Source organism: Hemiscyllium ocellatum, chromosome 7, assembly GCF_020745735.1.
Source record: "Hemiscyllium ocellatum isolate sHemOce1 chromosome 7, sHemOce1.pat.X.cur, whole genome shotgun sequence".
NCBI lineage: Eukaryota > Metazoa > Chordata > Chondrichthyes > Orectolobiformes > Hemiscylliidae > Hemiscyllium > Hemiscyllium ocellatum.
The window spans coordinates 2,151,531-2,176,535 of NC_083407.1; the positions used below are offsets into that span (position 1 = coordinate 2,151,531).

At 48.5% G+C, this 25,005-nt stretch overlaps 1 protein-coding gene across 1 annotated transcript; it reads left to right on the forward strand.

Annotated features, from left to right (window-relative positions):
* Nucleotides 1-798: 798 nt before the first annotated feature.
* Nucleotides 799-24,435, forward strand: LOC132817301 (rac GTPase-activating protein 1-like). The gene is made up of 15 exons (XM_060827712.1): nucleotides 799-883; nucleotides 2,112-2,314; nucleotides 4,531-4,664; nucleotides 5,672-5,753; nucleotides 5,979-6,032; nucleotides 6,130-6,319; nucleotides 10,067-10,206; nucleotides 11,659-11,823; nucleotides 12,535-12,630; nucleotides 13,016-13,214; nucleotides 17,031-17,133; nucleotides 17,575-17,707; nucleotides 22,591-22,684; nucleotides 23,991-24,081; nucleotides 24,160-24,435. The coding sequence occupies exons 1-15, from the start codon at nucleotides 799-801 to the stop codon at nucleotides 24,194-24,196; spliced, it is 1,806 nt and encodes a 601-aa protein (XP_060683695.1). The 3' UTR covers nucleotides 24,197-24,435.
* Nucleotides 24,436-25,005: the final 570 nt, after the last annotated feature.

Below are 25,005 nucleotides of genomic sequence, written 5' to 3' on the forward strand. Positions count from 1 at the left end.
GGAGAACGTGCAAACTCCACACAGTCAGTCGCCTGAGTCGCACAGTGTGTGGGGGTAGTCAGAGGCCTGTGCATTAACAGGTGAAAGTCCCCTCTCAGCTCCAGGCCCCATGTCACTGAGTTCCCATTTAGGGACCTGGTGGTTGAGCTGAAGCAGAAACCCTGTGGGGTGAGGGGGTGAGGGGGTCAAGGTGAGGGTGGGGAGGCTGTGAAAGGCAGACCAGTCTGGAACATGCCTCAATCAGAGAGAGTCCAGGTCCATCAAACACAAATCATGGTCAATCCAGGCAGCTGTCTGACCCTGCTTCAGTTACTCTGAATTACTATATAACCCTGGACTGTGCAGGATTTGGGTGAACTCAGATTGACCTATTTTGCAGCAGTGTTATCACACACCTCAGGAACAGCTGGCATTTGAACTCAGGCCACCTGGCCCATAAGTAAGGACGCTACCAGTGCACCAGAAAAGGGGCCTTTTGAGACAACTTGTCCACTGTGGCCTTTACTCAGTCCACCTGTTCCCTATTGAAACATTAACGGTGTCTGACTTTATTTGAGGATGACCAATTAGCAAGGACTGATTGAGAGAAGGAGGCACCTTGTGGATTTATTTCCATCCTCCAGCTCCTGCCCTGAGCTCAGTCTGCAACTGATGAGCTACTTGGTTGAGTAATTAGTGCTGGCAGTGAGGAAACATCCCAGGGTGCAGTCACATTCCCAAAGGGCCTTAGGGGGAGGGTGGAGTGGGGAATACAGGGCTCTGTGAGTAACTGGAACATTTTCTTTCTGTTACTGTATAATGGCAACACTGAAAGGAGCTGTGGATCGGAATTTGGATATTCTCCTACAACTGAGTGAAGTCTTCTCCCAGAGACAGGACCAAGGTGATTACTGCTCCCTGGGGGTCTGAGTTGCTGGGACTGGAGTGAACTTGCTTACATACATAATGTGACATCAGGACTAAAGCTGATACTTAATGCTTTGCTCTGACTGACTGACTAGGGTCGTAGTGTTGGCTGGGTTAGTGTGGAATTAGATAGGACCCATTCTAGGTTTTAAAAACTGCAGGTTTCTTTACTTACCTTGTTAGTGAAATTCTTCATGAGAGAGACTAGGAAACTCTTTTAACTGAATTTGAATATTCAATCTCCCGATATGAAATTAGAACCAATGTCTAAACAAATAGTCCCATATCTGAAGGCCTACTCTCTCTTTCTGATCTGTGACCCTAACTGAACACTGGGGAAGCCTTCTCCCTACTTTTGGATTCTGAGACCTTCACTGAGTGAGTTTGGTCTATTCTTGATGAAGGGCTTTTGCCTGAAATGTTGATTTTTTTTTTTTTCCCCCCCCTGCTCCTCGGATGCTGCCTGACCTACTGTGTTTTTCCAGCACCACTCTAATCTAGACTCTGGTTTCCAGCATCTGTAATCCTTGTTTTTACCCTGTTCCTTAACCCAACCTACACATCCACTGCCTGTATCCAGGGAGTTGGTGTACTTTAGACTAATGTCCAAGGGTTTCAGTTGTTTGGCTCAAAAGTTTATCTCCCCACGATGGAGGCTTCCTGCCTGGATTCCTGATGAAGGGTATTTGCCCAAAATGTTGATTTTTTTTTTTCCCCCCCTTCTGCTCAGATGCTGCCTGACCTGCTGTGCTTTTCCAGCACCACTTTGATCTAAACTCAGGAAAGTTTAGCCTTTTATTATCTTCTGGATGAGAAGCTGGGAACTGAGCTGCCTTTAGTCCCTATCCCTTGTCTAGGCTGTTTGTTCTGATGTGTTGCCCTCTATTTCCAATTTCTATGACTCTGCCAAGAGTTGAGATCTCTGCACAAATCCAGCCCCTGTCGATTGCAAATGTGCCTTTAGTTCTTCTGGGGTCCTAGTTCTAACACTCCCTTCAGTTCCCCCTCTGCTCCTCATAAAGCTCCTTGTTTTAGACCAGCCCTTTATTTTCCTAACCACATCCCTCTCCAATCCTGTAAAACACCTTGGGATGGTTTGCTCCATCCCTTTCAAATTGCTGTGATTTTTAAAAAGACCAGCTCTAGTCGTTGATCTTCGAAGGTGTGGGGAGTTTGCTGACAAATCCCCTCTTGTTGTCGTGTAGCTATGTTCCAGTTGGCGGTGAACTTTGAGAACTGCAGGAAGAAGTGGAAGTACGCGGAGGAGCAGTTTGTAACCTGTCAGAGTCAGCTGGTTAAGGCTGAGCTGGAGTTGACGGCTCTCAGGGTGAGGTTTAAACACGCCTGCAACCAGCTGGACGTGGAGTTGAGGAGGAGACACAAAGCTGAACTCACCTGCGAGCAGCTGGTAGGAGTTTGGGGAAAATCTGGGAGCTCCGAGATGATGCTATCATTAACTTCCAGCTCAGTAAATCTGACTGTGTCAGCTTGAATGATTTGAATGTGCTTATTGTTGGCTTAAGACCATACAACATAGGAGCGGAAAGTAGGCCATTCAGCCCATCTAATCTATGCCACCATTCGATCATCTAAGATTCGCAACACCCAATTTCCCACTTTCTCAATCCCTTTGACAATCAGTAACCTATTGATCTGTTTTAAATATACTCCTTGCTGGGAGAGTGCCAAAATCAGTCTTTAATAATGGGGAATCTGAGCATTATATTAACCTGTGTTAATGTTATGATGATCATGTTGGCACAAGCCAGTGTGGGCCTGTTCCTACTGGTTCAGGGCAGTTTTTTCTAGAATCTAAATCCCACAACTGGAGTGGGATCTAACTAATCAGTCTGGAATTGGACATGAACCTCCTGGAAGGTGACTGTGCCCAGGCTGGTTAATGGCTTGTAATCTCACTCCTTCCCTGTTGAGCTCTTGCCCAGAATACTGTCAATATTTCCACTTGAGTAGTTGTTCAGAGTAATTTCCCAGAAAGTACAGATTAATCTGTTTTAACAGCAGGTAGTAAGTGAGATTTTAGCGGGTGAATAAATGAATAGGTATTTGATGTTTTTAAATATTGTTTGCCGTGTAAATTGAAGAGAATGCAAAGTGTGTTTAATGTAGATTCTGTGCTGTACGTTTGTGTTCTATGTTCTATGTTTAAGTTGTGAGAAATGTCTGAACAGACAATCCCCACTCAAGCCCTTCCAACTGTTCAGCCATGAGACTGGATGGTGTCTGGTCTCCCTGCTGTAGGAAGGATGTTGTTGGGGGTGGTGCAGGGTGGGAAATCATTCAATCTAATTTAATTGAGAATATTTGGTATTTGAAACCATGACCCCCCCCCCCCCCCCCCCCCCAGTGATAGACCCCTTCCCCAAGCACGAGCATCCTTTCACCATTCACCTCGTCACGTCACGTCCCCTCAGACTCTTTGTTTCCTCTGACCCCTCTGAACTCCAGAAGATACAAATCTTTCCTCTGACAACCCACCCTCCATTCCAGGGATTAATCTGATTGGTCACCCCTGAACTGCTCCCAACACAATAATATCCTTCCTTTTAAAATAAGAGACCCCCCACGCGCACTGCCAGCTGTGGTCTCACCAATCCCTTCTATAATGGATGTGTGACCTCCCAACTTGACATTCAGTTCTCTTTTCAATAAATGATAAACCTGTAAGCCTCCCTGTTCACTCACTGTCCCTGCAGACTGATCTTCTGTGATTCCTACACTCAGACACCCAGATCCCTCTGCATCTCTGAGCTCTGCAGTCTCTCACAATTGAGGTAATGCTACTTTCATTCTTTTGCCTGGACAATGTCCCACTTCCCCACAATACAATCCATTCGCCAGGCCTGTGCCCACTCACCGAACCTGCTGATATTCCTTGAGGGTTCCTCGTGACCCCTCACATCTCCCTTTCTGACCGGTGTTTGTGTCATCGGTAAAGTTCTTCAATCCTTCACCCCAATCATTTCGATAAACTGGAAAGAGTTGGGGCCCTGGCACTGACCCCTGGGGCACCACCACTCGGGACACCCTGCCCGTCTGAAAAAGACCCAGAGATTCCGGTTCCCTGTTAACCAGCCAGTCTTCGATCTCCAGATTAATGCTACCCTGACCCCATCAGCTTCCGATTCCTGCAATAATCCTGAGCTTGGCACTTTGCCTTTGATCTGCCTCTGGTTAGAGATCACACCGGCTCCAATACAAAAAGGTTCCCCTTTGACAAAACAACGCTGGCTCTCTGAACGCGATATTGCATCTTAGTATTAGCTTCTCGCATTTTCCCAGGACGGGCATTAATCTAACTGACCGGGAGGTTGCCACTTCTAAATTGAAGAAAGAAGTTACATTTGCTATCTTCCAAACTAATGGGACTCTTCCCCAAATCTTAAGTCCAATGTGTCAAATATGTCTCCCCCTTGCCTTAGGGGTCAAAGGGCATAGGATGAAAACAGGAATAGGGGACTGAGCTGGATGATCAAACTGAATGGCAGAGCAGGGCTGAATGGCCTCCTGTACTGTTTGCTTCTGGGCCTGTGGTTGGTCTGTGTCTCTCCTCCTGGTGACTGTCCATCGCCCTCTCTGTGTTCTGCTGTGATTCTCTTGCTGCAGGAACGCAGGCTGCAGTTGGTCCATGATGTTCTGAAGAGTGATGCTCCTGGCTCAGCGTTGCACAATGAAGATCGCCAAAACCTCCTCCAAGTTCTGGCTGCGCGCACACAGCCTGAGCAACAGGCCCGCACCAGGTATGGTCTCCACGGTAACATCCCATATCCCCCAAACCAGAGGCACCTGACATGTCAAACAATACTTGCATGTTTGGGATGTGGACGACAATGGGTGAGGCCAGCACTGATGACCCATTGGCATCAAGGGGTAGTGGTGACAATGTGGTCATATCACTGGACTGGTAACCCCAGAGCTCCAAGGTGGGAACATTACCATTCCAGTGAGCAATAGAATAACTGAACACAAACTACCCTAAAGCTGACCGTGTGATCAGTATAGATTGTTGGTTCACTCCTTCCTTCAGTAAGGGAAACTTGTCGTCCTTACCTGGTCTAGCCTGTAGAGTACACGACTCCAGACCCATAGTCATACCCCGGGGCAGCAACAAACACTGGACCAGCCACCTCCTGGAAGTGGATGCGTAGGTTGCTCTGGGTTTGGGGATTTGAAGCTGTTATCAGAGTGTGCAGTGTCTGAGTGACCCTGAACTCTCCCAAATCAAAACCTGTTACTGGTCACCCTTCATATTTCACAAATCTCCTTCTATCCACCCTCTTCCTGCCCCTCACCTTGTACATTTATACCCATAGCCATCACTTCACATCAAGGTGTTCTGCTGCTCAGTCAGTGATCTAGAAATAACCAGCTGCCCGACACTGATCAGCTTCGCCTGAACTTGGCCGTGTGCTGACCGCTGACTGGAGAGGTTAGCGAGGTTCGCATGCTGCCTGTCTGCCCTGGGCCCAGCCCTGTCTTTAGCACCTGCTGGGTCGTGTGGATTGAACCTTTTTGGTAAAAACAATGACTGCAGATGCTGGAAACCAGATTCTGGATTCGAGGTGCTGGAAGAGCACAGCAGGTCAGGCAGCATCCGAGGAGCAGTAACCTTTTTGGTGCCAATCCTGTCCAAATACCATGATCAGATCAATCATTACCCAGATGGCTTCATTGGGCGGTGCTATAGAAATGGTCTGTGTGTGTCTGTGTGTCTCTCTCCCTGACCTGCTCCTGTCCTGTTTTCCAGGCTGCAGGCTGTTGATGAAACAGTGACCTCCAACATCTCCTGTTCCAGCATCAGTTATGACCGGACACGTGACGAGATGCTGGTCAGTCAGTGACAGGGAGGGGAGGGGGTGAGGGGGGTATTGGTGGCCGGAAGGGTGGGGGGAGGGTGATTGCTGTCATTCAGTGTTGTAACCCTCCCTCTGCCCCTCTCTGTGGAAGGTGTTCTGAAGTAGGGATATAGGGGATAGTCCTGGTTGTGTTGAGGCTAGTGGGGGCGTATCCAGGTCAGTCCCTCAAGGGGTTAACAAGTCTCCTTCCTTCTGTAGGATTTGAATATTTCTGCTGTGAAGCCGGTAACAGCGAAGATACGGAATAAACGGGTAAAACAAGCAGTAACTCTTGCTGTGCTGGTTCTGTCAGATGGAAACTTGGAGCTGTCCACCTTGAGATCTGCCTCTCTCTCTCTCTCCTCCACAGCGTTCCAGCCGGGTTCTAGTCGATCGCCCACCAGTTGCTCCGAGGAGATCCCGCTCTCGCTCCTTTGATCAACTTGTGGACTGTGCGGGCTCAGCGCCGGTGGGTGTGGGTGCGGGCTCAGCGCCGGTGGGTGTGGGTGCGGGCTCAGCGCCGGTGGGTGTGGGTGCGGGCTCAGCGCCGGTGGGTGTGGGTGCGGGCGTTTTTATTCCTGGGAGCCTCGCTAAATCCCACCTGACTGGGTATAGAGGAGGGAAAAGGACTGAGGTTACAGCACGCTGAGGGACCTGTGCAGGAGAATACTTTCCAGCAGTAGCATCAGTATCCTGATCCAAGCTCTGGATGGTCATTCCAAACCCTAATCCGTCGACTGAACCTCCCCTTCCCCACATTCTCAGACAGTACATTCTAGACCCTAACCCCTCGAGTGAACCTGCCTCACTCACACTCTCAGACAGTACACCACTTTCTCCGTCTCTTTTTTTTGTGTTTTTACCAACTAACTTGAATGACTCTGGTTTCCCCATCGAGGAGAACCGTTTCTCTGTTTACTATGAAGGCTCTGGATGGTTTTAGAGCTGGATCAGGTCTGCCCTGAGCTACCTTCTCTCCAGGGAGAGCAGACACTGTTTCTTGTATCTATCCTCAATGAAGTTTCTCATCTCTGGAACCATGATTGAGGATCCCTCCTACACACACACTCTACCATTAAAGTTCTCCTAAAGCGTATTACCCACAATGGGCCCGAGACGGTAACTGAGGTCTAACAAGTATCTTTGACAAGTTCAATATCAATAGATAGGATAGTGAAGGTGGCGTTTGGTATGCTTTCCTTTATTGGTCAGAGTATTGAGTACAGGAGTTGGGAGGTCATGTTGTGGCTGTACAGGACATTGGTGAGGCCCCTGTTGGAATATTGCGTGCAATTCTGGTCTCCTTCCTATCGGAAAGATGTTCTGAAACTTGAAAGGATTCAGAAAAGATTTACAATGATGTTGCCAGGGTTGGAGGATCTGAGCTACAGGGAGAGGCTGAACAGGCTGGGGCTGTTTTCCCTGGAGCGTCGGAGGCTGAGGGGTGACCTTAGAGGTTTACAAGTTATGAGGGGCATGGATAGGATAAATAGACAAGGTCTTTTCCCCAGGGGTGTGGGAGTCCAGAACTAGAGGGCATAGGTTTAGGGTGAGAGGGGAAAGATATAAAAGAGACTCCCCTAAGGGGCAACTTTTTCACACAGGGTGGTGCGTGTATGGAATGAGCTGCCAGAGGATGTGGTGGAGGCTGGTACAATTGCAACACTTTTTCAAAATCTATTTTTCAATAAAAGTATATTTTTATTAATATTACAACAAATACAAAACAATTCAAAACTGTACAAAGAACAAGAAAAAAGCCAAGCTGCACTTGTACAAATGTATGAATCTATAAAAGACCAACTAAATACAAAACACTGTCTCTCTGCCAATGAGAGCATTAATTTACACATCTGCAGGTCCCCCTCTGGGTATTCAACTCCTAAAACCCAATCGTCAAGACTATATAAAAGCCCTTCTTAATGTGACAGGCTCCAGGTAGTCCAAAAAGGGCTGCCATGTCTTATAAAAATTCTCCATTTTATGGTGCACCAGACTTGTCAGAAAATATAAAGGGATATGCTCCATAACGATCTAATGCCAACAGGACAAACTGGGAGGAATTTTAAACACCCAACCTAAATAGAATATTCTTTCTTGTGCAAAAAGTCAGGATGTTGACAATGACAGCATTTAAAAAGGCATCTGGATGTGTACATAAATAGGAAGGGTTTGGAGGGATATGGGCCAAGTGCTGGCAAATGGGACTGGATTAGTTTTGGATATCTGGTTGGCGTGGACGATTTGGGCTGAACAATCTGTTTCCGTGCTGTCCAGCTCTGACTCGTGTGTGGGTGTGTGTGTGTTAATTGGCTGTGGTCCAAGCAAGTGGTGGTTTTGTCCAAGTTTAGTGTTTCTCGAAGTTTTCCCACTCCTGAGATTAAACGGAGTGACCTGTCATTGCTGGATGTAACTGTTGCATGATTTTTGACGCAGTGTTGAATGTTTGTAACTCTCTGGCCTCATTGTTAAACCCAAGCAGCAGCAGAAACATGTGACTGACCAAAATATCTGCCATTTCAGTTGGAATCACTGGTCACTATCTCTGGGCTTTTGGAAGCTACTGGGAGTAGATGTAGTCCATTCAGCCCCTCGAGCTGACAGATCACAGCTGATGTGAATCCTCCTTTCCACTTTCCTTCCTTTTCCTGATTTTAACCCTTACCCACCTGACTGATTTAAAATCTCTCCGCCTTGGAATGCATCTACTGACCCAGCCTTGACAGCATTCTAGTGTCTCTAGCCTCTCTCTTCCCCCTCCAGTGTATGACTATACTTGTGAAGTATTTTGAAAGGCACTATATGAATGCAGCCTTTTTTTTCTCCCCCACCGTCCAGGGCAGTGATACAGTGGATGGTAAAACAGGAAGTGAGGGGAAGGCTCCGAGTGACTCTCCAAGGGGATTGGCTTGTCACGGCCATGCAGACTGGAACAGACGGCACCTCCTGTTGGAAGGTCTGTAACATAAGGTTGTTGGGAGGTGAAGGGATTCCGGGAACCACAATCATTCCATTTTGATTTCTCCCTTCACCCCCCTGACAACTGGCTGACCTTTCACCAGCATCTGGTCCAGCGATTCCTCCAAATACCAGCACACTCTTCCAAACTCCTGCATGGCATACTTCTCCAGTCTCACCACAAATCTCCCCCCTCGCTCTCCAGTCTCTGTCTGCTCCTCTTCCATGTTCACATCTGAATGATCCTGGGTTCTGGACTCCCCATTGACTGGGAACATTTTTCCCGCATTTACTCTATCTACCCTAAATAGAATTTTATAGATGTCTATGAAATTACACCTTCCACATTCTCCGAACCTCCATTGAATACAAACCCAACCAAGTCCATCTCCTGTCCCTTCAGCTCCCCCATCTCAGGACTCAGTCAGGTAAACCTTCACTGTACACCCTCCACAGCCAGGCCAATCTCCACCCCCAACCCCCCCTCCCCCCGGTACGGAGACCATAACTCTACACAGTATTCCAAGGCCCTGTCTGATTGCAACCAGATGTCTCTGAGAGTGTACTCACATTGTCTCCCTATGAAGGACAACATACAGTTTCCCTCCCTCTCTGCCTGCTGTAGTTGTGTGCTTACCTCCAGTCTATGGTATACAAGGACACCGAGATCCTGTGACACATTCCCCTCTGTTTACTGATCCTTGTGGGACTCTGATAATCACGAACTGCCATTTGGAGACTGACCTGTTTTTATCCCTGCAATGTCGCCCGTCTGCCAACCAGTTATCCATCTACCTCAGTACATTAGCCTCCGAGCCCACATGCTTTAATCTTACACAAGAATCTGTTACTTGGAACTTTGGACTTTCAGGAGAAAGTGAGGTCTGCAGATGCTGGAGATCAGAGCTGAAAATGTGTTGCTGGTTAAAGCGCAGCAGGTCAGGCAGCATCCAAGGAACAGGAGATTCGACGTTTCAGGCCAGAGCATTCCTGATGAAGGGCTCTGGCCCGGAACGTCGAATTTCCTGTTCCTTGGATGCTGCCTAACCTGCTGTGCTTTAACTGTCATTGATTTGTAAAGCATGATTTCCCTCTTGTAATTCTGGGCTGATTCTCACCTGTACACGACCTCTAATTCTCACTGCTCCAGTAACGATCTGTGGAGGTTAATGTCTCTGACCTGACTGAACACAAACCGTTTCACCTGGAAACTGAGCCTCCATCCTTTCAGAGGGGAATAAGGTCCCCACATTAAAGTGAATGAAGTGGGTTTGTGGCACGTGCTCCGATATTGGGGAGATGTGAGGGTTAAGAGAAGCACTGCAGGGTGACTGTTTCCTCTCTTACAGAGCAGATCCCAGAGGACCACACTGTGGGGAGTGGGCACCAGCTGGTGACTGCCCCAGGTGCAGCAGCACCGTCTCCTGACCCATTCTCAACGCCAGCGAGTGCCCCCAAGAGCAGGCCACACACCTTCATCTCCAAAACGGTAACTGCAGGGAAACGGGGGCTTGGAGGGGGTCAGTCATCCAGAGGATTCGGCGAATGCTCTCGGGAGAAGGGTTCAAATCCCATTACAGCAGCTGCTGGAGATTAAATTCCATTCTTAATGTCTGGAATTACAAACTAGTTTGATTAAATTAGAAGGGGCACATTTACAATGTAGACAGAGGCCATTCAGCCCACTGTGACCATCCCTGATTGACCAAAAACCTGATTACGTTAATCTAACTTTTCAGCTATAGGTGCTGACAACACAAGCGAGTGTCCAAGTATTGGTTAAATGTTTTCAGGAGTTCCTGACTAAGGCAGTGACCTCCAGGCTCCCAACACCATCCAGGTGGGGGGAAAAACATTCTTTCTTTTCCTCCTCCCCCACCCCACCCCAGCCTCCCAAGACACTGGGTTTTTATTCATTTGTGTGATATGGATTTTGCTGGCTGGCCAGCATTTATTATCCATCCCTAATCAGATTCCCAACAGTGTAGAAAGAGGCCATTCAGCCCATTGAGCCTGCATCAACCTTCCGAACATTGTCCCACTCAGCCCCAGCATCCTACACTATCTGTGTAACCCGCATTCCCCACGGTTAACCCGCACATCTTTAGACCGAGGGGAAACTGGAGCAAACCCACGCAGACACAGGGAGAATGTGCAAACTCCACAGTCTCTCAAAGGTGGTATTGAACCCAGGTTCCTGGCGCTGTGAGGCAGCAGTGCTAACCACAGAGCCACAGTGCCAACCTTGAGAAGGTGAGGGTGGGTGAGCTGCCTTCTTGAACCGCTGCAGTCCATATGCTGTAGATCCACAATGTCCTTAAGGAGGGAATTCCAGGATTCTGACCCAGCGACACTGAGGGAACGGTGATATATTTCCAAGTCAGGATGGTGAGGGGCTCAGAGGGGAACTTGCAGGGGGTGGTGTTCCCATGGATCTGCTGCCATAGTCCAAGAAATGGCTGATGAAATTCAAAGTAAGCAAATGCGAGGTCTTGCACTTTGGAAAAAGAATACAGGCATGGGCCATTTTATAAGTGGTAAGAAAATTCCTAAAGCCAAAGTACAAAGGGATCTGGGAGTTCTAGTCCAGGATTCTCTAAAGGTTAACTTGCAGGTTGAGTCTGTGGTTAAGAAAATAAATGTAATGTCGTTTATGTCAAGAGGGTTGGAATGTAAAAGCAGCGACATGCTTCTGAGACTTTATAAAGCTCTGGTTAGGCCCATTTAGAATACAGTGTCCAGTTTTGGGTCCCACACCTCAGGAAGGACATTCTGGCACTGGAGCGTGTCCAGCGGAGATTCACACGGATGACCCCTGGAATGGCAGGCCTAACCTATGATTGGCTGAGGATCCTGGGATTGTCTTCATTGGAGTTTTAGTCTTTGACAGTGAATGGAATCCTGAGCAGTTGGAAGTAATTGTTTCTCTCTCATTCCCCAGATCATCATGCCGGAGACCTGTGTTCCCTGTGGGAAACGGATCCGGTTTGGGAGAGTGGCCCTGAAGTGCCGCAGCTGCAGCATCGTTGCCCACCCGAGCTGTAAGGAGCGGTGCCCTACCATTTGTTCACCCAACTTCACCACAATCTCTGTCAAAAATGGTGAGGTATGAACATCGGGCAGAGGTTTCAAACCCCACTCCCCCCTTTGCTGTGTCTGTGGGTTTCACACTGAAATATCTCCCTGCAAACACTAACTGCCAAACATTGTCCCTCCAGTGAGGAGATGCTAGAGCAGACAGAAGCTGATCTTGAGGAATATCCGAGAGGGAGGGAACGGAGACAATTCATCAGCTCATCGTTCAGGCATGGCCACCGATTTGTGCAGTGATTTTAAAAATGAACCTTCCCAAAAACCAGTCATTGCCAAACCCGGCAATACTTCAGGGTACGGGAGTTAGATATCATTCTTGGAGCTAAAGGAAGGAAAGACGGCAGGGACTGGGCTGGGAACAGGGGACTGAGTGGGATGTCCAGGTGTGAATGGATTGAATGGTGAAGGAGACTTGAAACAGCAGTCAGCTATTCAGCCCGACGTTTCCGTGGGTGTACCCAAGCTCTGACCTTTCAAATACACATGGCCATTCAACACCGGATGGGTACGGCAGTGACATGGTGAAATCCCTGAGCGGCCATTCCAGAACCCCAAACTCCTGTTCGGGGGCCATTGATTCAAATCCCATCAGCTTCAGTAATGCCTTTGTGGGTGGGGTTGGAGGGTGGGGTAGGGGGGTTGTAGACCGAGGCTGCTCCAGGGTTCCAGTAACACTCCTGACCAATCGGTTTCTGATCGCTAATCCAGTGGTTTTGTTTTTCAGGGAGCTGTTGGAGATTTTGCCCCCCAGACTGTTCCCATGATCCCATCTCTTGTCGTCCACTGTGTCAATGAAATTGAACAGCGGGGACTTCAGGAGGTGAGCAGCGAGATCTTTCTGGGTTCACCCCAATCCCAAATCCTGCGGTCTAACTGGGGAGGGTTTATATCGAGAATAACTCACTGCCAGGTGTACCTGTTCCAGTCTGGAGCCTAATCGATGGGTTGGGGGGGGGGGGGGGCTCTGTTTTGTACCAGAGGGAGGGGTATTAACTGAGGGGTGGGGTAGGGGGATTGCTCGGAGTATTGCAGGGCATTAGCAGTCCGTCCATATTGAGAAGACAGAGCAAGCCTGAGGTGCTGTTTATGGGGATGTTGTCTGAATTGGTTGAGAGTTGAGGGGCAGTGTGTGTGAGACTGGTGTGGGGTGTGGCTGTTATTCTAACTCCTTTGTTTCACCCTTCCCCCACCCCAACCTCCTCCAGCCTGGCATTTACCGGGTACCTGGTGGTGAGCGGCTGGTCAGGGAGCTGAAGGAGAGTTACGTGCGGGGGAAGGGTCTCCCTTTACTCAGCCGAGTCTCCAACATCCATGTGGTGTGTGGGCTACTGAAAGACTTCCTCCGAAAACTGAAGGAGCCTCTGGTGACGTTCAAACTGCACCCAACCTTCATGGCACTGTCAGGTAGGCTTATCCCACCTTCCAGAGCTTTCCAGCCGCTCCAGCTCCTGACTTCCTGTCCTCGGAAAATTCTGGGGGTTAAGGCTGGAATGATTGGATTTTGTTAGGTCGGGGACAGAGTGCACACATTGGAAAATCCCCCAGTGGGAGTTTCCGGTTTCTGGGGTCTTGGTAGTGGGAGGATGGGGAGGTTGTGGCCTGAAGGTTTAAGACCAGGACAGGCCCCTCTTGGGGGCCATTTCCCACCTGGGCCTGGTTTTTGTGGCTGAACCCTGTCACCAGGGTCAGGTGGGGGCAGAAGTTTCCATCTGGACCTCCCTCTGGGATCCTCTTCCTGTGTTTTGTTTTGCCCCCATCCCTTTAAGGTCTTGCCCCTTCCCTTCCCCCACCTTCCCCATGGGCTATGGGCTGCTGTGATTGGTCAGGGCGTGTTTTGCACACTGTGGTGCTGTTCTTTAGGATGTTTTGTGTCCACCATGTTGCCCAGGAGAGATTGTTGGGGTTTGGTCTGGGTTTTATTAGTGTGTAATCATTTTTCTGAAATGACTGCTCGGTATTTGACTTGATCGTGGCTGAACAAAAAAAGGCCTTTTATCTTGCAGTCATCAGAATACCAAGTTAAAGAGAACCTACTGTTGCGAGCATTTTGATTTTGTTTAGTACTGAACTGATCGGCTGAAGCATTATCACGGAGAATGTACTAGCTCATGACTGACAGTTAATTGCTGAGCTCAAACTTCTTTGGTAATTCGAGACCAGCAATAAAATACTTTCCCACCCCATGAATGAATTAAAATTTATATTTGAACTCAAAATGGATTCACTTTTTAAGGAAGGAAACCTGCACTGACCAAGTCCAAATCTCTGATTTTTTTTGGATTCTGATTTGATTTATTAGATTAGATTACTTAAGTGTGGAAACTGGCCATTCAGTCTAACAAGTCCACACCGACCTGTCGAAGCACAACCCACCCAGACCCATTCCCCTACATTTACCCCTTCACCTAACACTACAGGCAATTTCCCATGGCCAATTTACCTAACCTGCGCATTTTCTTTGGACTGTGGGAGGAAACTAGAGCACCCTGGAGGAGACGGAGAATGTGCAAACTCCACACAGTCAGTCGCCTGAGGTGGGAATTGAACCCGGGTCACTGGCGCTGTGAGGCAGCAGTGCTAACCACTGTGCCACCGTGCTGCCCATTGTAGTCGTGTCCCCAAGTACAGTGAAAAGCTTGTTTTTATTTTGTGAGCTGTACAGGCAGATCATAGTAATCAAGCACATAAAGATCATAGGGTGCTTACAGCAAGGAATACAGATTACACATACCCCGGTGATGCTCAAAACAAGATCAACGTGATTTGAAAATAGCGAGTCCCTTCATCAGTCTAATAACAGCCGGGAAGAAGCTGTTGCTGAACTTGCTGGTGCGTGTTCAGGCTTCTGTACCTTCTGCCTGATGGAAGGGGTGGGAGGAGAGCATTCCCGGGGTGGGAGGGGTCTTTGATGTTAGCAGCCTTTCCACAACAGGGAGCCGTGTAAATGGAGTCTGTGGATGGGAGGGTGGGTTCTGGGATGGTCTGGGCTGTGCACACCACTGTCTGTAGTCTGTACCAGGCTGTTAGCACCCAGAGAGAATACCTCCAGATTTACTACAATGTCGTTCCCTGTAAATGGCCTCAGGCCAACTAGGCACCAGCACAATGCAGCTTTTTCCAAATGTCACCATTAGGTAAAAACATTAAAAAAAAATCTGCTGATGCTATAAATCAAACAACAACTGAAATTGCTGGAAAAGCTCAGTAGGTCTGTGAAGAGAGATCAGCATAATGTTTCGGGTCTAGTGACGCTGAGTGATTTTTGATTTGAGTCATAGATGTACAGCATGGAGACAGACCCTTCAGTCCAACCCGTCCATGCCGACCAGATATCCCAACCCAATCTAGTCCCACCTGCCAGCACCTGGCCCATATCCCTCCAAACCCTTCCTATTCATATACCCATCCAAATGCCTCTTAAATGCTGTAATTGTACCAGCTTCCACCACATCCTCTGGCAGCTCATTCCATACACGTACCACCCTCTGTGTGAAAAAGTTGCCCCTTAGGTCTCTTTTATATCTTTCCCCTCTCACCCTAAACCTATGCCCTCTAGTTCTGGACTCCCCTACCCCAGGGAGAAGACTTTGTCTATTTACCCTATCCATGCCCCTCATAATTTTGTAAACCTCTATAAGGTCACCCCTCAGCCTCCGATGTTCCAGGGAAAACAGCCCCAGCCTGTTCAGTCTCTCCCTGTAGCTCAAATCCTCCAACCCTGGCAACATCCTTGTAAATCTTTTCTGAACCCTTTCAAGTTTCACAACATCTTTCCGATAGGAAGGAGACCAGAATTGCATGCAATATTCCAACAGTGGCCTAACCAATGTCCTGTACAGCCGCAACATGACCTCCCAACTCCTGTACTCAATACTCTGACCAATAAAGGAAAGCATACCAAACACCACCTTCACTATCCTATCTACCTGTGACTCCACTTTCAAGGAGCTATGAACCTGCACTCCAAGGTCTCTTTTTTTTTTAGCAACACTCCCTAGGACCTTACCATTAAGTGTATAAGTCCTGCTAAGATTTGCTTTCCCAAAATGCAGCACCTCACATTTATCTGAATTAAACTCCATCTGCCACTTCTCAGCCCATTGGCCCACCTGGTCCAGATCCTGTTGTAATCGGAGGTAACCCTCTTCGCTGTCCACTACACCTCCAATTTTGGTGTCATCTGCAAACTTACTAACTGTACCTCTTATGCTCGTATCCAAATCATTTATGTAAATGACAAAAAGTAGATGACCCAGCACCGATCCTTGTGGCACTCCACTGGTCACAGGCCTTCAGTCTGAAAAACAACCCTCCACCACCACTCTGTCTTCTACCTTTGAGCCAGTTCTGTATCCAAATGGCTAGTTCTCCCTGTATTCCATGAGATCTAACCTTGCTAATCAGTCTCCCATGGGGAACCTTGTCGAATGCCTTACTGAAGTCCATATAGATCACATCTACTGCTCTGCCCTTGTCAATCTTCTTTGTTACTTCAGCAAAAAATTCAATCAACTTTGTGAGACATGATTTCCCATGCACAAAGCCATGTTGACTATCCCAAATCAATCCTTGCCTTTCCAAATACATGTACATCCTGTCCCTTAGGATTCCCTCCAACAACTTGCCCACCACCGAGGTCAGGCTCACTGGTCTATAGTTGCCTGGCTTGTCCTTACCACCCTTCTTAAACAGTGGCACCACGTTTGCCAGCCTCCAGTCTTCCGGAACCTCACCTGTGACTATCGATATAATTATCTCAGCAAGAGGCCCAGCAATCACTTCCCTAGCTTTCCACAGAGTTCTTGGGTACACCTGATCAGGTCCTGGGGAGTTATCCACCTTTTGAGTTTCAAGACATCCAACACTTCCTCCTCGTAATCTGGACATTTCCCCAAGATGTCACCATCTATTTCCCTACAGTCTATATCTTCCATATCCTTTTCCACAGTAAATACTGATACACAATATTCATTTAGTATCTCCTCCATTTTCTGTGGCTCCACACACAAGCCACCTTGCCGATCTTTGAGGGGCCCTATTCTCTCCCTAGACACCCTTTTGTCCTTAAGTGGTTTTATATTGTGTGGTGTGGGTGTCATTGTTTTTGTGAATGGGCTTCTGTCAGCCCCCAGCAGTCTGTGTACATTTGGCGGCAGCTCCCTACCCTACCTGCTCACTGATGCTTCGTTCTGTGCACTTCACCCCCTGTGTCTCCTGTAGATCTTCCGGATGAGCAGAGCAGCAGGGAGTTGTGTCGAGCTGTCAGCAGCCTACCCCCAGCTAACCGTGACACACTGGCCTTTCTCATGGTCCACCTCCAGAGGTAAGGACCCTCTGATCAGAAACTGCCCGGCAGCCTCCGTCTCCCCGTTAAAACTCCAACTCCAGTTGGGTCCCACGCACGGGTCCTTCTCCATCACTGTCTGGTCCCCCCCCTCCTCTCCCCCATTTCTCCCCCCCCCCCCCCCAATACAGGCTGAGCAAAGCAGGGCACAGCAAGATCCCAATGAAACAGCTTTAAAATGAATGATCACTTGGATTGGTTTGCCAAGGGATGCAGGGAGGGCTCTTTAATACTGACATCTAAACATGGGTCTGTCTTCTCCAACCACCCTGCCCCTGAGCTGACAGCGCACTGGCTGTGGTTGGGTGGCAAGGCCCCAATCACCGGGTGCTGCTCGTGCTGTGGGGAAGGGGGTGGGTGGTGGTGGTGGTGGAGGAGGAAGTGGGGCATTGACTTGTTGACCAGTCTGTCCGCTGTCAGGGTGATGGAGAGTCCAGGATGTAAGATGGACAAACAGAACCTGGCCAGAGTGTTTGGCCCAACCATCGTGGGTCACTCCAATCCTAACCCCAACCCTCTGGAGGTCTTTGAGGACACCAAACGGCAGCCCAAGGTCAGTGTGTGTGTGTGTGTGTCCCTCCCCCTCCCTCCAACACTCCCGGAGTTTGGACAGTGCTTTGGTCTTCATATTGCGAGGAATGTTTCCAGGTTTCAGATTGCTGCCTCCAAGGTTCAGCTGAGCTTGCCTTCGCTGAAGGGTGCTGTGGAATGATACCCCCTGAAAACCATTCAGCCAATCATCTCACCCCTTCCAAGGAGCGCTCTCATTAGGCCCTCTGTCATCCATCAAAATCCAGCTTTGAGCTCTGAGCCCAGTGACAGGAGCTGCCTGTGTTTCGATGGGACACTCCCACTCCTCACTGGGTGATAACACGAGCTGGCCATTTCAGATTGCTAGCCCATCAGAACAGCTGCAGAGTGACTGATCTCTGACCCTGGTTCCAGTACACTCTCCACTGAGTTATACCGTACAGCAGGGGCCCTTTTAGACCATGGGGTCTACACCAACAAAATCTCCTCTTTACACCCATCCCCCTTCTTCCACACTAGGCCCTAGCCTTGAATGGATGAGCACTTCAAATGCCATCTTTTTTTTTGGAAGATCGGGGTTTCCTACCTCGACCCTCCAGACGATACATCCCCAGACCCCCCACCACCCTCTACAAGAAATCCCATTTCCTCCAATCCCCTCTCAACATTCTGCCTTTCACTTCACTTTAAAATGATTTCCCCCCCCCCCGGTGATTGACCCTTCAACCAAGGGGAACAGCTGCTTCCTGTCCATGCCCCTCTCAAGCCTCTACACCTGAGGTCACCACCACCACCACCCCCTCCCCCTCCCCACGTGCCCCCCCCCCCCCCCCAAAAACCCCCAAACTTCTCTGCTTTAAAAACAACACTAGAGTTTATCCAGCCTCTCTCCGTCGCTGAAATGCTCCATCCCAGACACCATCCTGGTGAGTCTCCCTCTGCACCCCCTCCAGTACAATCCCATCCTTCCCATTGTGTGGGGACCAGAACTACCCACAGTACTCCAGCTGTGGTCTAACCAAAGTCCTGTACAGCCCCAACATCACCCCCCTGCTCTTGTAATCGATGCATCGACTGATAAAGGCAGGTGTCCCATCTGCCACCGTACCCACACTACTACCCTGTCCAGCCACCTTCGGGGATCTGTGGACAAACTCCCCAATATCTCTCTGTTCCTCTGAGCTTTCTGGTGTCCTCCAATCACTTGAGCACTCCCTTGTCTTGTTCCTCTATCCAAAGTGCATCCTCGCATTTATCAGGGTTCCGTTCCATCTGACAGTGACCTGGCCATCTGACCAATCCGTTTACACCCCCCTGTAACCTCCCACCTCCCTCCTCAGGCAATCACCAGCCCAAACTTTCAAACTACATTCTCATCTCCATTCCTGAATATCATGGACTATAAGGTTCCCTGTGGTCCACCACTGCACCTCAGGCTCCAGTCACAAATCCCACCTTCTCCCACCACCCCCTGTCTCCTGTCATTGAGCCTATTTTGGATCCCTTTCCTTCCTCTTTGATCAGAAATCTGTTCAAGTTCACCTTCAATATCATCAACGATGTGGGCTTCACCTCTTTCTGGGAAGAGAATTCTACTTTTCTTTGAGTAACCTAATGAAGACCGTTCTCCCTGTAGATTTTACCCTGTTGCAGATGGCTGAGCTGAAAATGTGTTGCTGGAAAAGCGCAGCAGGTCAGGCAGCATCCAAGGACGGTTTGGGCATAAGCCCTTCTTCAGGACAGGTCATCTCTGCAAACACTGCACCCCCCAGGTCATCATCTCTGCAAACACTGCACCCCCCCCAGGTCATCTCCTCTGCACAGAAGCTCTTCAGCCACGTTCTCAAACCAGCATTTGCAGTCCTCACTTTCTCCTCGCAGATGGCTGAGAGCAAGACCTGCATTTTGTAAACGTAAAAATATAAAATCCTACATAAGCCTTTAGTGTCTGCTAGCTGGGATTTGGCAGCAAGTTGACTTTGGTCTCTGGATCTAACCAGGGAATGAGGGGTTAAGGACAGATTGCTCCATAATCTAGCAGCCAAACGGAACCAGGATTGAGCGAGAACAAGAGTTGGAGCAATTGATGTGAAGACGTGGCAGAATGATTTATGGTTTAAAATGATTGAGGACTGATGGGACTGATTTGAGAAACTAATCTCCTGGGGGGGAACACCAGGAAACAGATCCTTTTAATTTAAATTAGCTGCCCTGAGATGATGGTAGCAACAAGTACACTTGGTGCAGAATAAGACTGAACACTAGAGGGAGCATTACTCTAATTCACTGTATCTGAACCACTACTATCTCTTTATATACTGTATTCAAACCCCTTGCTAAAGGCAGCTCCGTATTGGGTGGATGGTCCGCACTCCCTGTTGGTCACTCTCCTCTCTGCTCTGCCATTCCAGTCCAAATTGGTTCCCGATTATTTTTTTCCAAATTTTGTCACTGGCTGGGTCAGTATTTATCCCCCGTCCCTAGTTGCCCCTTGAGAAGGTGGGGGTGAGCTGCCTTCTTGACCCGCTGCAGTCCATGTGCTGTGGGTAGACCCACAATGTCCCTTAGGGAGGGAATTCCAGGATTCTGACCCAGTGACACTGAAGGAACGGTGATATATTTCCAAGTCAGGATGGTGAGAGGCTCGGTGGGGTACTTGCAGGGGGGTGGTGTTCCCATGGATCTGCTGCGCTTGTCAGCTTTTCTTTAATGCATGGAAAAGCCCTTCAGGCCACTGTGTACACAACGGTCATCAAGCATCTATCGTTTTAATCCAATTTTTCAGCACTTGTACCCTTGCATGTTCCACTGTTTCAATTACTCCACTAAATACAACTAAAACGTGTCTGTCATACAGCACAGAAACAGACCCTTCAGCCCACCATGTCTACACTGACCCACAAACATCAAACTACACCAACCCCATTTTCTTGAACTTGGTCCATAGCTGTGTCTTGGTGTTTTTAAGCAGCGTCTAGATGAGCACTTAAATGTTGAGTATCTGTTCCCACCATCCTCTCAGGCAGCACCTTCCATATTTCTACCACCCTCTGGGTGGAATAATCTTTCCTCTGATACCCTCTAAACTGCTTAACCTCACCTTAACCTGGTCTTAGACATATCTGCCTTGGAGGGTAGGTTCTTGCAATCTACCCTGTGCCTCTCAGAATTGTCTCCTGCAGTTAGATTCCCCCCTCCGCCTCCTCTACCTAGCCTATCCAGTCTCTCCTCATCACTGAAACGCTTCAATCCCAGGCAGCATCCTGGTGAATCTTGTCTGCATTTTGGGGACTGTCTTGAAGGTTCCTGCCTCCATGTTTTATTTCAGGCAGAGGTTCCCACAGACAGAAGGGGGTGGAGAATGGATGGGGAAATATTCTAGAATCTCTTCCTTAAAGCTGTCGTCCCTGGTTATTGACTCCTCCACTGAGGGGAAACGTTTCTCCTTGCTCTTGTAATTAATGTCTTGACTAATAAAGGAAAGTATCCCATAAGCACCTTGTCTAACTCTCCTACCCCCTTCAAGGATTGACGAACAGTCACACCCCAGGTCCCTTGATCCTCTCGTTCCAAGGGCCTTACCGTTGAACATATATTCCAGTACCTTGTTAATTCTCCCAAAAATGTATTGCATCAATTTTCAGGATTAAATTCCATTTGTCACTGTTTACCCAGCTGACCTGCCCACAACATTGTATTGAACATAATGCCAAATTAAACTAATCCCTTCTGCCTGCCCTTGGTCCATATCTCTCTCCACCCCACCCCCACTCCTTACATGTCCATGTGTTTATCTAAAAGTCCCTTAAATGCCCCTATTATATCTGCCTCCACCATAATCCCTTGGCAGCACATTCCAGATATCTACCAGTAATTTTTTTTTCAAAAAAAACTTGCCCCTCACATCTCCTTTGACAATCCCTCCAACCCCACCCCTGACTAAATACATGTCCCTTAGTTTGAGAGACTTCAACTCGTGGGGGGAGGGGAGGATTCTGACCATCAACCCTCTCTGCATCTCATAATTTTGTAGATTTCTATCGTTTCCCCTCAGCCTCCACCGCTCCAGACAAAACAGTCTTTCCAGCCTCTCCTCCTAGCTCCTGACCTCTAACCCTGTCAGCATCCTGGGAAACCTCTTCTGCAGCCTCTCCAAAGCCTCCCCGTCCTTCCTGTGATGTAGCGACCAGAATTGAATGTAAAACTGTGTGGCCTAACCAAAGTCTGATAAAGCTGCAACATGTCATCCTGACTCTTGTACTCGATTCCCCGATCAATAAAGGCAAGTTTGCCCCAGACTGCCTCTACTGCGTGATCTACTTGTGTGGTCACTTTCAGGCAGGTTGTAGTATAAGGCTTTCCTCCTCCCTGACGGTACACCCCCCACAAGCTGAGATGGTGGTGATCGTGGGTGTGAAAGGTGCTGTCGCAGAAGAGTCAAGGGGGCTCTTATTTGAGCTGAAAATGTGTTGCTGGTTAAAGCGCAGCAGGTTAGGCAGCATCCAAGGAACAGGAAATGCGACGTTTCGGGCCAGGAATTGTCAGGCTGATGAAGGGGTCCTGTTCCTTGGATGCTGCCTGACCTGCTGTGCTTTAACCAGCAACACATTTTCAGTTCTGATCTCCAGCATCTGCAGACCTCACTTTTTACTCGGGCTCTTATTTGAGCCCAGTATTGTCCCTGTCCAATGGGCACACAGGATATTTTATTTATTTGGCTTGGTTTTTCTTGTTTATTTTTATTTTGGCCCCTTATGGTCCCTGCCTAAAAGAGGGTTTTTTTTCTGTTCACGCCTTGTTTCAGAGTGGGAGGTGCTACCTGAGGTATCTTGATGACATTATTGTAGGTGGGGTCAGCTGCTCCCTTCCATTGAAGCTGTTGCTGGTTAATATTCTCTTCCCCAGGTGGTGGAACAGCTTCTATCGCTACCCTGTGATTACTGGAGCCGGATAGTCCCGGTGGCACCCAGCAACAGTGAACCAGCTCCTACCGTAACTGGTGAGAGTGCAGCTTCTGTTCATTACAGTGGAAATGTTCAGTATTAGGCCCAGGGCCCTCTGAGGAAGAACGGGAATCAATCTCCAGTCTATAGGCCAGGCTGGCAGTGCTATAGGCAGACAGGGCGGGAGAAGGTGCTCTCCCCAATGTGTGGGGAACGCAGGGCTCTGTTGAAGGAACTTCACCGCGTGATTTGAGCAGGATTGAAGCCTCATTGGTATCCACACAAAATGCTGAAAATGTGTTGCTGGAAAAGCGCAGCAGGTCAGGCAGCATCCAAGGAACAGGAAATTTGATGTTTCGGGCATAAGCCCTTCATCAGGAAGAAGGGCTTATGCCCGAAACGTCGATTCTCCTGCTCCTCGGATGCTGCCTGACCTGCGCTTTTCCAGCAACACATTTTCAGCTCTGATCTGCAGACCTCACTTTCTCCATCCACACAAGATGACCAACATGGAGCCGATCTGATGGGAAGGGCTACCCTCGGGCAATGTCTTGAATGTTAGCATGTACTGACTGATCAGGACAGTTTAAGAGGAGTCCATCCATCTTGCCTCAATCAGCTGTTGTCCCCTGGCTCCAGACACCCAGGGTTTGGGGAAGATCAGCTGTCAATGCCTCCAATACAGCAGCCTGGGATCCATGGCCTGGCTTTATACCAGAGACCCTCTCCTCCAATGCTGGCAGAGGGGGACTGGAGATGGTCACAGAAATGTTACTGGCCAAGTGTTTGAGGCCAGGCTAATGCTCTGGGTCATAAGTTCATAATAATATAGATAAAAATATAATTTAATGTGGAATACAAAACTGACAAAGGTGACTGAAACTCCCATCAATGGTTCGGGGCTATTAGGGATGGGACCCAGCCAGTGGCTGTCATGTCCCTGTGAAAACTGAAAACAGACAATGAAGCTTTTGGGAATGTGATTAAATGTGTGCAGTTATAGGAAACTCAGCCAATTTGTGCACAGCAAGAGCCCACAAGCAATGCTCCGGTTAGAACTGGTTTAAGGATAAATCTGTCTCATGACATCAGAGACTGCTCTAAGAAATGGGCTCCATTCTGTACTTCTGAGAGAGGGCTGACCCAGTCAGAGGTCAGGTTTCTCCTGATGGATTGGCCTTTGACACTGTCAGGCTCCCTCAGCACAGCCCTGGCACACAGTTTTCTCTCTCGTGCGCTCTCTGTCAGTCAGGAGAGTGTCCAGTCTTCCCATTGCTCCCACAGTGTAAGATGGTGTCTGTTCTTCCCCTTCCCTCTGGGGCAATTATCTCTGCCTCTAACTCCTCCTTCCCTCTTTTTTAGGGCATTTGTTTAAATCGTTGACTTCCCCGGAAGCAGCTGAGATCATGAATCGATCTCCTGGGTGCTGGATGGCTCCTGGGATCCTAGCGATGTGAGTACCTGCTGAGGAGTGTGGGGACTGTGTAGGAGCTGATGGTGTTGCTAATGTCTCTCCTGTTTTGTGTTGTAGCTCTGGAAAGATATTCCCTTCACCAACACTGAGCTAAACCAGAAGCGAGTGAGAAACTTGTCAGAATCTTCACTGAATGTTCACAATGCCCCCTCGCTCCCTGCACCCCTCCCTCTTCTCCACATCCAGTCAGTATTGTCCCCTGTTTTTGGTGGGGGGGTGGAAAATGACTCCTTACCTCACCTTGATGTTCTCTCATTGACCCAACAAGTTAATGTCAATGGAGAGCTCTGGGAGTAACTGTTTTGAGACTCTGCTGAATATTTTGGAATAAAATGTTTGCAATGATCAATGACTTGTCTGTCTCCTTTTCCAAATGCCATTCCTGGAGTACAGCACAGTCAATTAAACTTAAACCATCAGTGACCAATGTTTCAAATCTAATTTTGGTGTGGTTCTGTACTGGAGCTTTAGCTGACATAATCCAGGCTGCACCTGACCCCTCTGATAGAATACACTCAAGGGGCTGAATGGCCTACTCTGTTCCTGTTCTTTAAAGAGTGAGGACAGCCATCTCAAGGGCAAATAGGAGAATAACTGATCCAGTCAGCGAATCCACAGTTTTCAAATGACGTGAAGTTTAGTTCCATTTGTTTGCTCTTTCCTGACTCTCTGTAAACCTTCCCCTTGCTGTCTGTTTTGAGTTCGTGTTGAATACGTGACTATTTAAGGTAAAGTCACCACAGATATGGCTGCTACTCTCCCTTTTATACAGAGTTGTAGAACAGTACAGACCCTTCAGCCCTTAATGCTGTGCTGAGCATTTATCTTTGATTAAGACCAATCTAACCTACACTGAGCCCCGCACTGCCCGGTTCTACCTACTTCCCAAGACCCACAAGCCTG

Bases quoted from the DNA above. Each gene is read 5' to 3' on its own strand.
- LOC132817301 (XM_060827712.1), top strand. From the start codon at position 799: ATGGCAACACTGAAAGGAGCTGTGGATCGGAATTTGGATATTCTCCTA. The intron at 884-2,111 runs GTGATTACTGCT...GTTGTCGTGTAG, and splicing joins CTCCCAGAGACAGGACCAAG to CTATGTTCCAGTTGGCGGTG. The intron at 6,033-6,129 runs GTAAAACAAGCA...TCTCCTCCACAG, and splicing joins CGAAGATACGGAATAAACGG to CGTTCCAGCCGGGTTCTAGT.